This window comes from Melanerpes formicivorus, unplaced genomic scaffold, assembly GCF_026170545.1.
Source record: "Melanerpes formicivorus ecotype bairdi unplaced genomic scaffold, bMelFor1.0.p_v2 SCAF_18, whole genome shotgun sequence".
Classification (NCBI taxonomy): domain Eukaryota; kingdom Metazoa; phylum Chordata; class Aves; order Piciformes; family Picidae; genus Melanerpes; species Melanerpes formicivorus.
Window position 1 is genome coordinate 5,638,462 of NW_027142370.1, and position 18,578 is coordinate 5,657,039.

The window sequence follows — 18,578 nt, forward strand, 5'->3', positions numbered from 1 at the left end:
GTCTCATTGTGTGGCGGGTGGGAAGACCAAGGCAGAGACTGTCTGCCTGTGCTCACACAATCACAAGAACGGTTTGGGCTGGAAGGTCTGCGGTCTGCTGATCATTTAGTTCAATCACAGACCTGCTTAGCACAGGTGAAATCATGCCAGGACTACTGGGTTCAGTGGGAACTATGGTTGTCTGGGGAGTCTGAGCAACCTGCTGTAGTTACAAATGTCCCTGCTGACTGCAGGGGATCAGTCTAGATGAACTTCAAAGAGGCCTTCCAACCCAAACCATTCTATGACACGGGAATGGATGCAAGTGCTCCTCAGCCCTTCCAGTTCTGTTGGTAAGGCTGCAGGGAAAGGCATCAGCCGAGTCGTGCATCTCCACCACACTCCATTCACGACCCCTACTCGCAGCATGCCTCAGAGGATCCAGGGCAGGTGTACCCAGCCACAACTGGGACCCAGGGATCAATTTTCAGGGGGCTGCTAAGGGATACAGGCTGCTGCCCAGCTTCCCAGGGCAGCAATGAGCCCATGTCCGCTCCAGGGGTCATCTTGCAGGTCTGCAACCACCATGGCTCTCGAGTGATCACACCCTGGGGCAGCGCTCCACGCTGTCAGGGGGCAGCGCTCCACGCCGACACGGGGACCCCACGGCAGCCACGTGCCCCTGTGTCACATAACCACACATCACGTGGGAGAGGGCCGAGCCGTACGCTGCTGGCGCCATCTGCCGGCTGCGCTGCCCCCTCCCATGCTGACCGCCGTGCGGGAGGGGATAGCCGGGCCGCCGGCTCGGCTGCCGTAGCGCCGGAGTGCGTCACGGTCAGGCGACCGGAAGCGGCGGGAGGCGACGGGGGCTGTGCCGGGCGAAGGGGCTGGCGGGCGGCAGGGCCCGAGCCGGCGGTGGGCGCCGGGTCCCGGTGAGTGCGAGCGGGCAGCGCGGGCCGCTACATCCTTTCTTCCCTCTCATCGGCAGCTCCCCCGCGCCCACCCCTCGCCGGACAGTGGGGAGGGGGGGCGGCGCATGCGCGGAGCCCTCCGCCGGGCCCGGCGGCGGCGGGGCCTGCCCTGCTCTGTAGGCCTGTGCCCATGCACATGACATGTCTGTAGGTGCAGCCGTGTCGGTAAGTAGCGGGGCTCGGGGTTGCAGCGGGGCCTGGCGGGGCCGGGCCTGGCGGCACGCTCAGCGTGCCCTGCTGCCTTCTGGTGCCGGCGGGGACCGCAACGGGAGGGGGAGAGCACAAACGGAGAAGCGACGGGTTTATATTCTGCCGTCATAATTATCAGGGTGGGGAAATAAATGTCATGTTATCTTTATCCTCGGCCCAGGTAGTAGCGCGAACTGTAAGCTCTTGGCCAAACGTAGCGGGTTGAGCCCGGGTTTTTCCCCGGCGGGATCTGAAGTGCCTCCCGTGCGCTGAGGAGCTGCCGCCTGACCTTCTCCTGTCAGCGCTGCCGGCCTGGGGGCTGTGCTGCAGTGGTGGGTGGCCTCCTGTCATGGGGTTCTCCAGTGCTCCTGAAGGACTCTCTGCGTGCCGCAGAGCACAGGCAGCAATTCAGGCAGAATGTCTGTCTGCTTTCGCGGTGGATGCTTTGAGGTGGGTGGCATCCCTCCAGGAATCTTGTTTTCCGTGGTGTTCAGCGAGTGTTCAGCTGTGCTCTTGGCCGAGAGCTCTGCTTTCAGCATGGCACACAAACACGGACACAGAGATGTTTCCATCCCAGAGGAGCTCTGCAAAGCACATTTGCAGCCTGCAGGGCCCAGCGTCAAAATTCACTTTCTGGAGTCACCGGGAATGAAATTTCTGGAGAGACTTGCCCAGACGTGGGAAGGAGTTTGGCTGGGTATGAAGGAGAAGGGTGGTGGGAGGAGGGAGGGAGGCTGATTACTCAGGGTAACAGGAAGAGATGAAACTTGAGGAGAACTGTAGGTTGAGTTGAACTAGAAATGCTGTAGCGAATTCAGAGATTGAAGCTGGAGGTGGGTGAAAGTGAGCAAAAGGCCACTGGGCCCCAGCCTGTTTCTGTCAGAGGTCCTTGAAATAGTTTGACCCATACTGGCTTTGCTCCCCTGTGCATGGTCCCTCTTTTACTGCTGGATTTGGAGCAAGGGGCAAAATACTTGGCTCCCAAATCACAGCTTAGTGCTGAACTCAGTGATGTGCACCTTTGGAGTCTCCAACGTGTGAATGCTGTGACTTGGATTCTCATCACCCAGAGGGGTGCTTGGGGTGGCAGTAGAGTGCTGAGGGTTGTAGGCAGTATCACCTTCCACCAGCAGGTAGGAATTGCTTGAAATGAATGGTTTGTCTCTCAGAATAGAGTCAGACAAGAGAGTCTCTGGGAAAGATGGGAGGACTTGGCCTCAAGTTGCACCAGGTGAGGTTTAGGTTGGATGTTAGAAGAAACTCCTTGACTGAAAGGATCTGAAAGCACTGGAACAGGCTGCCCAGGGAGGTGGTTGAATTCCTGGAGGTGTTTCAAAGAGGCAGATGTGGGGTGCTGAGGGACATGGTTTAGCACCAGGCTTTTCAACGTTAGAGAATGGTTGAACTTGATCTTAAAGGTTTTTTCCAACCAAAGCAGTTCTGTGATTCTGTGCAGCCTAGGTGAGACAGACTTCCTCTTGTGCAAGATCATTTCTGCAGCTTGAACCAGCCTCTTTTGAGTGTCCTCCAGGCTAAGCTCTGCAAGGAGATGATGCCAGCAGAGATGTGGTCTGCAGCCCTCCAGCCATGAGGCCTATCTGAGCCTTGCCTGCTTTGTGGCTTCCTGTCTCCAGCCTGCAGCCACCTGAGGATGGTCTCTGTCCCTTGCAGCCAGTTCAGGCTGGACATGTCAGCCAGTAGAGCCAGAAATGGTATCTTTGACTAATATTTTCTTGTGTTAAATGGGAGAGCTCTGAGATCCAGGTCCTGATGGCTGTTGGTGGTGGCTTTGCAAGGCCTAGGCTGTGCTGCAGCATCACAGCTCTTGGTTCAGATTTTACTCTCCAGGTTCTGAGGGGGCTTTTCCTTTCCCCTGCTTACAAGATGGTCAGGCAGGAGTAGAGTCTCCTATTCTGATGTGCTATGACAGTCAGGACCTTGGAGCTGCCTGGGTGGTGGAGGGGAGCAGCACAGCTATCAGGATCAGCAGTGCCTGGGCTCTGTGGCTCTGTGGAGCAGAGCCTGGGGTGCATGTGGGGGCTGCCTCGTGCTGGAGGCACCTAGTGAGTGTCTCAAAATATTTATCAGCCATTTAGTAATAATCTTAAAAATGTGTTGGCTGCTTTCTTCTCCCCTGCATGTTGACAGGAATCTTAATTTTGGCTTGCCCTTCCTCTTTTTTTGCCCCAGATACCCATCTTCTCCACCCAGGTTGCATTTTTCATCTCTCCAGCAGCTTTTCCTTGCCCACCACCTGGTATTTGCTGTCCTCCCAGCTCTGCCCATGGAGCAGAGGTTGCAAGATCTCCTCAGCTGGTTCAGTGCAAGTCAACATGGATAAAAATCATAGACTTACAGAATGTTTTGGGTTAGAAGGGACCTTTAAAGGTTGCAACAGGTCTGAATTGAGCCATTTGAGCTTGCACTGGAGCGGGTTGCAAGCACACCCATGCCAGCTCTGCGCTGAGATTCTGTCTTCAGGCAGAAGCTGAGCCCTGAAACAGAGGAAAGCTACCTGGTGAGAGAACAGGCTGCAGGGAGCAGCAGGCTGCTTGTGCCTGTGCCAGATCACAGATGTCTTGCCTGCCTGTATCTTCCTCTTACTGCTTTTGCTGCTATGGTGCACAAGGAGCCACCCCCACAACAGGCAGCACCCCACATCTAGTACCAAGAGGGAGCAAATACCACCATCATTTTGTCTCTTCCCATCTTTCCTTCCCATCTCTGCCATTCTGTGAGAGGATCTGATGCTTCTGTGTAGGAGTAGTTCCCCTGATGGGTTATGGGAGATGGGGGGATTCTTGCACTGCAGAAAGACTCCAGGCTTTGTTCATTCCCTATCCCTATCCTCTCCTGCTCAGATACCCCAAAGCCACAGCATCCATACCACTTCCTCTTCCCTCAAGGTATCCATTTTGCTGCTGCAAAGCTGAGTTTGCCCACACAGACTCAACATCTTTGTCTGTCCCTAATCAGGACTAAAGCACCAGCAGAGCTCAGGAGGATGCACATAAAAGATTGATTCCCCCGTCTGGAGAGCACAGAAGCTAACACATATCAGTCTTTGCCAGGCTTTGGCTTTCCTGATTGCCTGGCACCCTGTGGTAGTGAGAGCAGGAGGAGTTCTAAAGAAGGAGGAAATGGCTGGTCTGAGGCATCTTAGGAGCTGGTGGGAAAAGGGTGTGTCGTGCAGAGCACCGACCTGCTGCTGTTTTTTCAGCAGCACCTGAATCAGCAGCAGCAGGCTCAAAACAGGCAGCTGGTGCAGGCTGGCAGCGTGCAATTTAACTCCTGACAAATCTCTCATCCTCAGCCTCTGTGCCCTAACTGGGCTAGGCAGGAGTTGGGAAAGCACCTACCACTTCTAAACCTTCTGTACTCTAAAACTATGGGAGACCTCCAAGTCTGAAGCTCTGTTTGCTCTAGTTCTCTTGGAAGGAGCATAGCACCTTGGAATGATTTGTGTTCCTTCCCTTCCCTAGCTTTGTGCCACATTTCCCCTTTCAGATAATCTTCAAGGCATGGGGCAGCTTTCACTCTGGATTGTTTTTTTCCCTTCTGAACATGGAGAAAAACTTCATTGCTGTGAGGGTACCAGAGCCCAGGAGCAGGCTGCCCAGAGAGGTTGTGGAGTGTCCTTGTTTGGAGAGATTCCAACCCCACCTGCACTTGGTGATCCTGGGCAACTTGCTGTGGGTGACCCTGCTTTAGCAGGAGGGTTGGAGTGGATGATCTCCAGAGGTCCCTTCCATTCCCTTCCACACTGGGATTCTGTAAGCCTTTGCTCACAGCCTCCACACACACAGTCTTCATGGGCAAAACCAGTGCTGGGGTGCTCTGATATCTCAACAGCTTCTTGAGTGGTGGTTGGTGTCTCAGACCACAGTGACAAGTAGCAAAATGCTCTCTGAATATGTGAAGTCTTTTCAACCTGCAGCTTTACTGCAAAAGTTATTATTGTTTAGAAGGAAAGCAAAGCACTTTCAGAACTGAAAAAGCAAGGACTTGTCTCAACTCTCACAACCTCTGCCAGGTTACTGGTAGCTGCCGTTCAGCAGGCACTACCCAACTGCCTTGAAGCCTGAATTTGGGCACATCAGGTCATCTGGGTGCTTGTCTGGAGCTGCCTTTGTGTGAGGGGATGTTTGATAGCAGCTGCCTTGAGGCTTTGCAAAGAAAGAGCTGCCCTGGCCTAGCATAAAGGATAGATTGAAAAGTGCTGCCTGGTAGGTGGAAGCCACTCATTCTCCGTCTGCCCTTTTTTCAGTACCTGGAAGCAGTTCTGACCCCATAAGTTGAGATCCATGGCTACAGTGCTAAGGTGCCGAAGATTCCCAAGGCTGAGCAGGGTGAGCACACTTGTGACCACAGCCACACGCGAGGCCGAGGGCGGGAGCGGCAAGAGGAAGCAGCAAAAGGAAGAGAGCCTGGAAGGAGTCGACGCCGGAGCCGACCCCGCGGCCACAATCCAGCTGGTGAACCCCCTGCACTACAGAGTTGTGTATAATCCAGCTGCCTATGCCAAAAGCAGAGCTGCCTCCCAGCAGCACCCTGCTAGCAGCAGTGACCAGGCTCTTGGTGATGATTTCACCACCTCTTCCCAAGCCTTGCCACCACCTATCAGAAATGCCCTGCCGAAGGCCAAGGCCAAAGTGCACCCCCAGCAGACTGTCTCAGCCTATTTCTCTGTGCTGCAAACCAAGGAGGAGGCAGAGAAGGAAAGACAGGAGATGCACGACTCCAAGGAGGACCCTCGTATGTTTCAGAAGGGGAGGCCTGAGTATAGATCTATCAGCTGTGACAGGTTTGAGCCAGTAGAGCCCCTTTCTGTAGAGGAAGGTGACTCCCTTCTCCACAGGATGGCTGCACACAAGGGCAGCCTGAGCCCAGGAGCTGTTGCCGACTCTTTCCGCAAGCTGAGTCGTTTGCTGGTGGGGCAACATGCAGCACTGGTGACCAAAGCCCAATTTGATATGCTGTGTGGCTGTGCCATGGAGAACATCAGGTCATTCAGCACTTCAGATCTCATTGATGTCTTAAAGGCTTGTGTCTGGCTGGCTGTTCCAGCCAGCCACCCTCTGCTGAATGCGTGTGACAGCGAGTTCTGCAGGCGGGTGTGGGACATGGACCTGGACCAGCTGCTGCTGGTGGCTGACTGCTGGCGCTGCCTGGAGCGTAGCGTGCCTTCCTACCTGAGCATTTTGTTCAGCTATGCCAACATGCACTGGAAAGACCTCACCTTGCCCCAGTTTGTCCAGCTCCTTTATATCATAGGCGAAGGCCGGAGGTCACCTGTGGACTTGATGCAGAAGGTGGAGAGCATGATTTTGAAGTACTTGGACTCCTTCACCTTGGAGGAAGTGGGTGCTATCTGCTTAGGGCTCTTCAAGTCCCTTAGTGGTATCTCTGACCATGTCATGAGGAGAATTGCAGACAAAGTCTCACTGCAGATGGAGGACATGAGCACTTACGCTCTGGTGAACGTGCTGAAGCTCCTGCGCTACACCCGCATAGACCACTTGCCCCTGCTGAAGGAGCTTGGGAAGGTCATTCCCGCTCGCATTCCCACCACAAACATCCAGGGCATCATGCACATCGCTCTTACTTGCTCGTCCTTACACTACTTTGATGAAGGTATTATGGCTGCTGTAGCCACCTCTCTGCCCTCAAAGGTGACTTACTGCCGGAGCAAAGATGCCGCCAAGTTCTTGTGGTCGTATGGATGCCTGGACTACGAACCTCCCAACAAGGAGGAGTTTTATTCCAGCCTGATAGAGCAGATGCACAGAAAACTGAATGAGTTTAGGAAGTTTCCAGAGCATCTCCTTACTGGTTTACTTGGCCTGGCATTTGTCAAACGCTTCCCAGAGGAGCTGATAGACTATGCTTTGAGGGATAACTTTGTCGAGAAAACGAGAGGTAGCAAATACGAGCTGCAAAAGGACCTGTTCACCCTTGGGAAGAGTGTTCAAATCGAGTGCCCGAGCTACCAGGGCAGCCAACTTCCACCTCAGCTTTATCAAGAGATGACTGAGATGGCTTTGAATTTTGCAGAGCAAGAAATCTATGTCAGGCCTGAAATTGTGGAAGCCACATCCCTTCTGGAGAGCATGTTAGGTGGCTTCGAGTACGTGAAAAACCACATGATCCTGCCTCACACCAGGTCGAGCGATCTGGAGGTCCGCTTGGCCAGGGATGGACATCCCATCCCTTTCAACCTCAAGGACCATGTTAGGGGTAAGACGTTAAAAGACATTGAGATTAGTCTAACAGATGACTTAATGACTCAGCTCATAGAAGGGAGATCTCATAGCCAGTCTCCTCTAGGAGTGGGAAACAAAGCCAGCACCCCTGGTCAGGACAGGAGAGAAGCAGCACAGCCGCCATGCGCCGGGGATCATGCTTCACTTTCACGTGGAGCTCTTACCACACCCACTGGCTTGGAACTGGAGCTTAAATCAGGGCCTAAGGCAGCCCTCTCTTCTCTTGGGTGGAAGCAGCAGCCTCGGGAGGTGAAGCTGGCCATCCAGGTGTCCAACAGAAACCACTACTGCTACTGCTCCAAGCGCCTCTTGGGGCTGCACCGGCTGAAGCGGCGGCAGCTGCAGCAGCTGGGCTACGTGGTGGTGGAGCTTCCCTTCTGGGAGTGGTTCCCTCTGCTCAAGCGCACGCGCCTGGAGAAGCTGAGCTACCTGCATTACAAAGTGTTTGACCCAGCGCTGCTCAGCAAGGCTGTCTAGCTTAGGGTGGCCTGCCCCAACCTCCCAGAGCATCTCCTCTTTAGATTGCTGGTTCAAGTGGTCTGTGAGGGTTGGTTCAGTGTTCGACAGGTGCTCAGGCTGCCCTGCTTTGTTAGGCAGTGCTGCTCTGCCAACAGTCCTGTGTCCTGTGCTCTCTTCTTGTATGTGGATCCTCAGATGCTTTCATGACAAATAAAATCTGCTGTCCTCTTGATTTTCCTCTGTGATTGCTTTCTTCTCCACCCTAAACTGAAGTGGATGGACTGGGTGAGTCTGTGAGAGCAGAGCAGTGATGTTTGGGAAAGATTTGGGATCAGTTTAGTCATGAAGCTGACCTGGGTGCCAGGAACACACGTGTTTCCCTACTGTTTCCATCACTATGGGGCTGGCAGGCTGAGTTTCTCTTTGAGGAGCTGTGCCAAAGCAGGACAGTGAAAGCTGCATGGTGAGGGAGAAGCTGGGGCTGAGGGTTGGGGTGCTCTGACCCTGAGATGTTCATTTCATGCCCAGCTCTCAGAAAGTGCCTGGCAGAGAGGATTTGCATCCTGTTGATAATTGCTGCTGAACTGTGGCCAGCACATAGACCTTGAGGTGGTTCCCCTGCCTGGGTGATGATGAGTTCTGTGCAGAATGGAGCTGTGTGGAGCATCTGCTCTGGAGGCTGCTGGTTTCACCCTCTGTCACATGCCTTACTGTGTTGTTTTCTCGCTCAGATGTGGCCCCATATCTGATGCCTGCATGCTGTTCTGGGAATATAGTTGCTGGCTTCTTCCTGAGCATTTAGGTGGTAGTTCTTCCTGAAGGAGGGATGGGTTTTGGCCAGGCTCTGCTTCTGAGCAGAGCAACAGATGAAGCTCCCATTCCCACTGCAGATCAGCCAAGCTGCTGTGGCTGTTTTGCAGTGTGGTGTTTCAAAGCATCCTGAGGTGGAGAATGGGGAGAAGTGGCAGTGAGCAGAACAGGTACTGTGTATTAGCTCATATTGGCTGGCTGGTTTGCAATGTCTGGGCTGGTTTTCTTCCTCTCCCTCAAATCCTCAGCATTGTGGCATAGTGGCATCAGCATCCATGGGAGGCCACATCTGCCCTGTCCTGTTCTTTGTTGAGAGAATTTTTGCAGTCTGCATTTTCCCAGCTCTCACTTCCCCCCAGACTGTTTGCTGGAGAGGGCTTGGCCTCACTGTCCCTGTCTGATCCTGGCTGCTTCTTGAATCTAGTCCATTTTGACTGAACTAATAGCATTGGCTGGAAATCATGAAAGGGCTGCTTGTTCCTGAAGAGAGCAGCAAGCTCCTGATTTGCAAGGTTGCCCAGGGTAATGACAGATTAAAACTAAGGTTAACAAGAGGTTAAAGCTCTTACCTCCCAGATAATTTTGTTCTTAGAAGGGCTGTGATAGAACCAGTTCCAGTCACAGTTTACCTTTGTCCTTTAGCTCTTGCTGAGCAGATCCCCTCTCAGGCTGCTCTTCTTCAGGCTTAACAGCCCCAGGTCTCTCAAGCCTTTCCTCCTCACAGAGATGCTCCAGCCCCCTCAGCATTTTTGTAGCCTCTGCTGGCCACACTCATTTTTAATGCAGCCCAGGATCCCATTGGCTTTCTTGGCCACAAGAGCACATTGCTGGCTCATGGTGAACTTGTCCACCAGCATTCCCAGGTCCTTCTCCACAGAGCTGCTTTCCAGCGAGTCAGTGCCTGCCCTGTCCTGGGTTCTTGCCTCTTGGGTGCCGGACTCTACATTGGCCCTTGTTGACCTTCATGAGGTTCCTTTCCACCCAACTGCAGCCTGTCCAGGTTTGGCAGCGCAGCCTGACCAGGTGTCAGCCACTCCTCCCAGTTTGGTATCATCAGCCAACTGGCTGAGGGCACACTCCATCCCTTCTTCCAGGTCACTACTGAAGGTGTCAAACAAGACTGGACCCAGCCCTGACCCCTGGGGAACACTGCAGGCTACAGGCCTCCAACTAGACTGTACTGATCCCAACCATTTGAGCTCTGTTCTCAACCCACCTCACCACCCACTCATCCACTCCACACTTCCTAAGCTTCCCATGAGGATGTTATGGGAGACAGTGTCAGAAGACCTGTTCACTGTTCAGTGATGTTCACTTTTATTTTGCCTTTCCCCCCCACCTCTCTTACAAGCTGAATCTGATGCTCAGGAAGTGAGCTCTCTCCAGCTGCCAAGATGGTAATAAACATCTGTCTCCCACAGTTCAAGCCAAGAATCCACTGCAACAAGGTAAGGTAACAATGTGTGGGGTTTGGGGGGAGCTGGAGGAGTGGGGTGGAGGTGGCGTGCTGGGCTGGTTGGGGCTGGGGAGGGCTTGTTCACTGCTCAGTTGTTAGCAGCTAGAAGACTGTTTTTTGGCTGGCCATGCCAGGCTTTCCTGGGAAAAGAAAGCAAAGGTGGCTCACAGCAGTGTCCCTCACTGTGTGGTGTCACTGGTTCAGAGAGGGATTTGATCCCTTCAGTGGTCTGCTGGCAGCAGAAGCAGTGAGGACAGAGAGAGGTGAAGTGTAGGCTTCTTAGCCTGCAAAACTGAGAGCATTTTTGTCAATTCAAGTAATTTTCCAGTGCTATGGGTGGGGGGTTGTGATTTGGGTGACTTTGCTCACCAGCCTCCTGTCCTTCCCAGCAAGGAGGGTTTGTGAAGTGGAGTCTGGGCTCCTGCATCTCCTTTCCCCTTTTGTGCTTCAGCCTTGAGAGAGTCGTTGATGTGCCAGCACTGAGAGATCCTGTGTCTGGGTGCTTGGGATCTGCAGCTAGAGTTGTTCAGCCTGGAGAAAAGGAGGCTGAGGGAAAACCTTCTCACTCTGCAGCTCCCTGAGAGGAGGATGGAGAAAGGTTGGGGTCAGTCTCTCCTCTGACCCAGATCTTGTTGATCCCAGAGCAGAGGAAGACAGCGAGTTGCTGATGTCCAGAGTTTCTGTGGGCTCCTGTAGCTGTGATTCAGTGTCTGTTCCCATGCGGCAGGGGGAGCTGCCGTGATGTTTCACCCCTGTTGAAGGAGACCAGACTCTTGTCACCCTCCCAGGCACATGCTCTGCTCCCAGCCACGCTCTCCCCCGGTTTAGTTCAGTGACCCAGCCAAAACCACAAACAGTCCATCATTTTCCACTCTCTTAGCAGTCAAATCAGCTCTGCCCCAGGCTGGCCAGGTAGGGTGCAGAGAGGAGCAGTGTGGTTCACATGGCTGGAGGAGGCTGGGTGTGGGTCTGCTGGGTCTCAGCAGCAGCTGTCTCCTCTGCGGTCTCAGCTGCGCATCAAACCACAGCCTTGGTTCCTGGTTGACATTGCCTTGAAAACCTACAGCAGTGCTTGTGAAATTAGTTCCTTTTTATTTTCTTCCTTCTGATTCAGTCCAGTTTTCTCCTGACCCACAGATCTCTGCTGATGGTTATGAAGTGGAGAACCTGATCTCGGAAGACCTCGCCAGGAGGAACCGTGGTTTCCGCAGCGAGTACTTTATCAAACCTCCAGTCCATGTCACCATCTCTTTTCCCTTCAACATTGAGATCTGCAGGATTAATATTGACATCTCCTCTGGGGGTTACCAAACCTTCTCTGGGCTTGAAGTTTACACCTCTACCTCATGCAATAAAACCTCTTGGCAGAGCCCTGAGGATCAGTTCTCAGGTCTGGCCGGTCAGCCTGTGTCGGACAAAGACACTTTCACACTGGTGGGCAAAGCTGTCTTAAGAAATCAAAGCAAAGTGACATTTGGCCACAGAGGCTTCAAGCCAAGGCCTCCTTTTCATCAGATGGAAAATGTCTTCTCCTACCCCGGCTCTGCATCTCACGACCTCTGGAACAAAGGGCCCGCCTCGCTCAGCAACGTGTCGCACTTGAAGATCTGCATCACCCACGTGGGCGGGGGTGGTTTGCCTTGCATTAAGAGGCTGGAGGTGTGGGGGCAGCCTGCCAAATCCTGCCCACAGGAGGTGATCGAGAGTGTCTTTCAGGTGGCTTCCCAGTTCTTTGCCCAGGACGCTGGCAGCCTCAAGCCGGAGCCCTGGACGCCGATGGAGAGCGACTGCATGCCCTTCGGCGCCAGCGAGCAGCAGACCCTCCGCAAGCTGGTGGACGTCGTCCAGGACATCCCTGAAGAGTTCCTGGACCCCATCACTCTGGAGATCATGACCCTCCCCATGCTGCTGCCCTCTGGGAAGGTGATCGACCAGACCACCTTGGAAAAGTGCAACCGAAGTGAGGCGTCTTGGGGCAGGGTTCCCAGCGATCCCTTCACTGGGGTGGCCTTCAGCCAGCACTCGCAGCCCCTACCTCACCCCACCCTCAAGGCCAGGATAGACCACTTCCTCCTGCAGCACAGCATCCCTGGCACCAACCTGCTGGGGAGGGCTCACACCTCCGAGATGCTGGTCCCTTCTTCCATCACTATGTCTTCTCTGAAAAGGAAGATGGACTGTGTGGAGCAGGGCTCCCTGCAGCCACCCTACTTTTCTGCCACAGACTTGCTTGTCACCACTACCTCAGAGACCAGTGCTAAAAAAATGAAAACTGACAGTGACTGCCACTTGATCCAAATGGACTGTTCCACAGGTATCATGGCTCCCCGTCTCACTTGTGTTGCTTGAGTGTCCTGACCGCCTGGGGCCAGGTTTTGAAGTCAGGAGGCTCTGGTTCAGCTTCCCATGCTGCCTCGGGGGGGCTTTAAGGCAACTCATCTAGCTGGAGGTGTCCCTGCTCACTTCAAGGGGGTTGGACAAGGTGACCTCTGAAGGTCCTTTCCAACCTGATGCAGTCTATCTGTGAATTTTGACAGGGGGAAGTTGCTGGAGGAAGTCAGGTCATCATCTCATTCACCTCCCCTCTCCTCAGCACAACCTGCCATCCTGCATGGTGGTCTTCCCATCCTGTTTCACTTGTCCTCATCCCTAGGCTTGTCTTTCTCCTTGTGTTACCTGGCCAGTCTGTCAGAGTCCTCTTGTGTGCTCAAGTTGCTTTTGTTTCCCTTTTGAGTTTGCATTCTTTTCTCCTCCTTGGTTTCAAGCCACTGTCCCATGTGGAGACAGCATCTTTCTCCCACTGTGCTGGCTGGAAATTCCTTTATCACGGGTGATCTATGATCCCAGCCATCCAGCATGGTCTTGCACCAGCTAGAAAATAGCCAACTGCAAGAAGAGAAGTGTGTGGTGGTGCAGTGGTGATGGCCTGGAGAGCTCTGCCTGGGGCAGAGTTTACCAGGAGGAGTGAGGTGGGGAGGAGTGCAGGAACGGGGCACTGACCCTGCTGGTGGATTTCCCTGGCCAGGCAGTGCCAGCCTTGGCTTCTGGTGCAGCTGGTTCCCTGCATGCTGGTTTCACAGGTTGTGTCTGTGCTGACTCCTCCTCGTGGGGCTGCTCCTGCCATGGCCAAGGCTGAGCTTGGGGAAGGTGTCACTGCAGCAGCACAAGGGCTTGGAACACACAGCAGCAAGGGGATTGGCAGTGCTGCCTCTGGAGCAGGGAGGAGAGAACAGCACAGCCTGGGAGGATCTTGCTCAGCATTTGCAGTACTTTGAGGCAGAAAACCAGGCAGAGGCATTAGGCAAGGGATGTGACTTGTGTCCACAGGGGAAGGAGATGGGCACTGGGTTCCTTCTGTCCTTGCTTTTCTTGGTGATCTGGTAGCAGCACCATTGGGCATGAGCTCCAGGAGGCAGGAGAGCATTCCAGAGAAACAGCCTGGAGATAATTCCCTGAGTTACCCCTGCTTCATCCCCTGTTTGCTCCCACTCTACTCTGCCGTAGGAAGGTCACATCAGGAGTACTGGGTCCAGTTCTGGGCTCTCCAAGAGAGACAGGGAGCTACTGAAAAGAGTCCAGTGGAGGCTGCAAGGCTGCTGAGGGGCCTGGAGGAAAGGCTGAGAGCCCTGGGGCTCTTTAGCTTGGAGAAGAGCAGCCCTAGAGGGGATCTGCTCAGTGCTCAGCAAGAGCTAAAGGGCCTGTTAGGGGCAAGAGGATGATCCCAGACACTTCTGTGGTGCCCAGGGGCAGGACAAGGGGCAAAGGAACCCAGGAGGTTCCATCTGAACAGGAGGAGAAACTTCTTTGGTGTGAGGGTGCTGGAGCCTTGGAGCAGGCTGCCCAGAGAGGTTGTGGAGTCTCCCAGGGGAGCTGTGCCCATACATAAATACAAGCTGAGTGCTCAGCCCGGGGAGCTCACGCTTCAGGATCTCATCAGCCTTGATTGCCGTGGCCAATGTGCAGCACTAATTCCAAGCTCTTCCTCTGGGAGATGGGTTTAACAGGATTAGTGATGCAGACAGCATCCTCTTCATGCTTGGGCTTAATTAAGGCCTTTGCTGCAGGGAGGGTCCAGCCCTCCACCTCTGACTTTATCAGAGCTCAACTCAGAACTGGGACAGAGGCTGAAAGTTCTTCACATCTTTTTTACTGGCTTTCCATGTTCCTGCCTAGCTGCATGTAGTAAGCCTGGCAGCACTGGGCTGGACCCTTGGTGGAGCAGGCTGAGGGGCATGCTTCAGAGAGAAGCAGCTTTCTGGACTATTTGACACTTTGCCCTTTTTCAGATCTGCAGATAGAAGCTGGCACCTGAGTGTTGGTTGGCACTGGGACAAGGAGGCTGAGGGAGATCTCCTTGGTCTCTGTAACTACCTGAAGGGAGGTTGGAGGGAGGTGGGAGTTGGTCTCTCTAATGTCAGGTGACAGAATGGGAGCAGGTGGCCTGAAATTGTGCCAGGGGAGGTTTAGGTTGGAGATGAGGAAAAATTTCCTTGTTTCAGGAGTGGTCAGGGACTGGAACAGGCTGCCCAGGGAGGTGGTGGAGTCCCCATCCCTGGAGGTGCTCAAGGAACATGTGGGCATGGCACTTGGGGACATGGTTTGCTGGCCATGGTGGTGTTGGGTTGATGGTTGGACTCAGTGGTCTTAGAGGGCTTTTCCAACCAAAGTAATTCCATGATTCTGTGATAAGAATGTCTGGCAGTGATCCCTGGGACTTCTCACCTTCAGGACCCAGAGGGGATGAGGCACTACATGCCCATCCTGGCATCACTCTGCATAGAAGTGACCTCCCCACAAATCAAGTGGCAGGGTTCCTAAAATCCCAGGTGCTGTCCCAGAGGCTCAGAGGCCAAGCAGCAGTTGTACTGCATGTTTCCTCCCCAGCATCCCCATCTCCAGCTTGTGCTTCCCTTTGCAGACCTGGTGTCTCATGAGCAGAAGCTGTCGGAGAGTTTGGACACTGCCTTGAACTCGGCGCTCAGCACCATGCCCTCCTTCACAGCCAAGCTGATGAAAAGCCAGCAGCAGGCACAGGGGGAGGGAGGCTGCAGCAGCTCCTGGAGCCTAGGCAGCGTCCTTGGTAAGCAATGAGCACCTTTGGTTCACCTCTGGGAGGAGGGACCAGATTAACAGGGAGGGTTGTGCTGCTGCTCAGCATCTCTCTGTTCCTCTTCAGAGCCCAGACTATTCTACATGCAGTATCAAAACACTGCATTGTCTCCCAGCAAGCTTTTCTTAACACAACATTGCATTGTCTCCCAGCAAGCTTTTCTTAACACCCCCTAACTACTGCCTGTGTATCTCAGCAATTCTAATGGATCCCATCGAGTTTGAGATTTGGCCAGGCTGTTGAGTCCTCACAGTCTGCATCCCACCTGCTAGCCAGGTTTGCTGTTCCAGCTGTGTCTGCTTTCCCAAAGCAGCTTTTTGGGGGTGCAGGCAAGCACTGAACCTTCCTGTGTCCCTCCACAAGCCAGTGCCCTAACTGCTGACGTGCTCCTCTTCCCCTGTGCAAGGCTCTGCAGAGCAGAGGGGTCAGGCAGACCGAGTGAACCCGAGGCAGGGCTGAGCAGCTCTGTGGGGCTCTGTCCCCCTCAGAGTAGCTCTTGCTGTTCCAAAGTGACACAAAGCTATTAAGCTTTCTCCTGTCTCCTGTAAAATTGCTGCTGTTGAAGAGGTGACTGCTAGCCTTGGGTGGGTGGTGTGTGCCCAGAATGCCAAGTGATGCCTATTGCATTCCACTTGGGAATCAGTGACTTCAATCCCAGCGCTGGAAAAGCGGAAGGGAGGCTGATTCAGTGGTGGTCAAAGTGAAAAGCCTTTCACAGTACATCTGTCCTCAATTAAAAGCCTGATGTGGCAGTGCTGACATGATCCAGCCGCTTCTGAGCACACCCTGCCCCAGAAGTGAGACCATTCCCTTATGGTAGTGGCAGAGAAAATAGGTGAAGGTCCTCAGCCATGAGCACTTAGAGCCTTGCTGAAAGGGAGACCTTTGGCTTGTAGGCAGCATTGGGCACACAAGAGGTAGCTCAGTGTGGAGTGGATTCAGTTTTCTTCTCACTACAAGAAGAACATTGAGGTACCTGAGGGCAATAAGTTTTCTTCTGCTTCCACCCACCTCCCATTGCTTAGGGAAGGACCAGCATGACACATAGTGTGGCTGGCAGGACCAGGGCTGGGATTGTGTCCTTGTACTCGGCACTGGTGAGGCTTCACCTCAAATACTGGGTTCAGTTTTGGGCCCTCACTCCAAGAAGGACATTGAGGTGCTGGAGCAGGTCCAGAGAAGGGCAACAAAGCTGGTGAAGGGTCTGGAGACTGAGGAGGCTGACCTCTGGATCTCTGCAACTCCCTGAAAGGAGGTTGGAGGCAGGTGGGGGTTAGTCTCTTCTCCCCAGGAACAAGTGATAGAACAAGAGGAAATGGCCTCAGGTTGCACCACAGGAGGTTTAGGTTGTAGATTAGGAAAAATTCCTTTGCTGCAAGAGTGGTGAGGCATTGGAGCAGGCTTCCCAGGGAGGTGGTGCAGTCACTGTCCCTGGAGGTGTTCAGGAAACGTGGCCATGGCACCTGGGGACATGGTTTAATGGCCCTGGTGGTGTTGGGTTGATGGCTGCACCGGATGATCTTAGAGAGCTTTTCCAACCAAAACAATTCTGTGATTCTATGACCCCCTGACTGAAGCACTTCTCCTCTCACCTTTGCAGAGCACAGCAGGAGCAGCCAGACCCAAGGATGTGCTTCCTGTGGCAAAACCTTCTCCTCGTACTTCAAAGCGGAGCCCATTTACCAGCTCCCCTGCGGCCACCTCCTCTGCCGCCCCTGCTCGGCCGACAAGGAGAAGCCTCTCTCCTCGCTGCTGTGTGGCAGCTGCAAGAGGTCAGCCTCCACGCACGACATCAGGAGGGTCCACTTCTGACCCCTCGGCACGGGGAGGGCGAGAACAAGGAGCTGCCGCCGTTCCCTGTGTCTGTGCTGATCTGGAGGAGGAGGAAGGCCTTGGGAGAGCTTGCCAGATGAGCAGTGGCCGAGGGGACTTGGTCTTCCTGTGCTTACAGAGTAGTGGGGGATGGGAGGGGTGAGAGCAAAGCGACGTGAGGATAATCAAAGCCATAGCTTCTTTAACAAGGAACGTGTATTTATACCGAACCGATGTCCGCCTGCCGCCCCTGCCCTCCTCCCACCACCCCAGTGGCTCAGTGGATTAGCATAGGTGCCTTTTGGACCATGAGTTTAGCTTCCCTGTGAGATAAAAACATTTACCTAGTGACGAGCAGCCAGTCGCGGGCCGAGTCCTTGTGATTGATGACACACAGGCTGCCTGAGCTCTCCCCTTCCCCTCCTCACCCTGCTCCCCGTGCGGCCCTCTGCTGCAGGAGCACGGTCATCACCCTGGAGTCCCGCAGGTCCATCCAGGAGCCCAGCCAGTGTCACAAGGAGAAGACCCTGAGGTGACCCCGTGAGTAAGCGGCAGGGATCTCATCCTGCTCGCAGGAACTGGTGTGGAGAAGCCATCACGTGGCAGCAGACATCACTCTCGGGTTGTGTGGTGTGACTGGACCAGTCCTCGCCTGGCTGATAGACATTTAAGCCTTAATAAAATGATGTTTAAAGTCAGCTACTCTTTCTGACTCTTAATTGGGCTCATTGTGTGTCTTCAGTGTAGATTCCAGGGCACCAACCTCTTGGCAGAGTACTAAACAAACGGGCTGGAAAGAGCTAGGGATCTGCACACTGGTCTAGTGGGAGGTGTCCCTGCCCATGGCAGGGGGGTTGGAACTAGGTGGTCTTTAAGGAACTAGGTGGTCTTTAAGGTCCCTTCCAACCTAAAGCATTCCCTGAAGCTATGCAGACCCTTGGGTTTTAGAGGGGTGGTCATGGATAGTTACAGGCTTGAGACTACCTCAACCCCAGTAGATTGGATCTTCAGAAGAATGCCAGAAGGAAAATCACTGGGATCTGTCTGCAGCATGCTCTGGATGTGCTGAGGGTAAGGTGGCAGTGGAGGGGTTTGTCACCTGTATAACCCCCTGCTGTTGTCACTTCATTGGTAATTTCTCTCCTCAGAGCAGATGTTGCTGGTTACTGTTCTGTGCCAGTTTCTGCAGGGTAATGAGCCTCTGTTGGACTCCCCTTTGCACCTGAGATCTTTTTTCTCTCTTAAAAGGCACCAGCCTGCTGCACAACCCATAATGTTGGTTACTTTCTGGTCCCAGGAAATGGGACCTGCAACACAGCTTGGTACCAGCACCAAGCTGATCCTGCTCTTTGTCTGCACCAGTGGGGGGTTTATTGGCCATCTCCACTGGTAGCCAAGGTAGGGAGTCCCATCTTCGAGTAACAAACCATTGAAAAAGAGGCCCAAAATGTCCTAAAACTCCCCCAGTTCAGGTGGGGGGCAGCACAAATCCTCTGAGTTGTGTGGCACTGTTATGTTTGCAGTGA

At 53.8% G+C, this 18,578-nt stretch overlaps 2 protein-coding genes across 9 annotated transcripts; both read left to right on the plus strand.

Moving 5' to 3' along the window:
* Positions 1-825: 825 nt before the first annotated feature.
* UBOX5 (U-box domain containing 5) lies at positions 826-17,137 on the plus strand. Of its 4 annotated transcripts, none has more exons than XM_068149452.1 (5): positions 826-914; positions 10,026-10,122; positions 11,268-12,444; positions 15,049-15,210; positions 16,841-17,137. In XM_068149452.1, the coding sequence occupies exons 2-5, from the start codon at positions 10,069-10,071 to the stop codon at positions 17,050-17,052; spliced, it is 1,605 nt and encodes a 534-aa protein (XP_068005553.1). In that variant the 5' UTR covers positions 826-914; positions 10,026-10,068; the 3' UTR covers positions 17,053-17,137. The 4 variants fall into 4 exon arrangements, with proteins under 4 accessions (XP_068005553.1, XP_068005556.1, XP_068005555.1 ...); XM_068149454.1 differs by lacking the exon at positions 826-914 and adding an exon at positions 1,031-1,118; XM_068149453.1 differs by lacking the exon at positions 826-914 and adding an exon at positions 7,301-7,379.
* On the plus strand, positions 838-8,680 carry FASTKD5 (FAST kinase domains 5). Of its 5 annotated transcripts, XM_068149448.1 has the most exons (3): positions 1,160-1,839; positions 2,599-2,854; positions 5,410-8,680. In XM_068149448.1, the coding sequence occupies exon 3, from the start codon at positions 5,447-5,449 to the stop codon at positions 7,880-7,882; it is 2,436 nt and encodes an 811-aa protein (XP_068005549.1). In that variant the 5' UTR covers positions 1,160-1,839; positions 2,599-2,854; positions 5,410-5,446; the 3' UTR covers positions 7,883-8,680. The 5 variants fall into 5 exon arrangements, with proteins under 5 accessions (XP_068005550.1, XP_068005551.1, XP_068005549.1 ...); XM_068149449.1 differs by lacking the exons at positions 1,160-1,839; positions 2,599-2,854 and adding an exon at positions 838-914; XM_068149450.1 differs by lacking the exons at positions 1,160-1,839; positions 2,599-2,854 and adding an exon at positions 1,031-1,118.
* Positions 17,138-18,578: the final 1,441 nt, after the last annotated feature.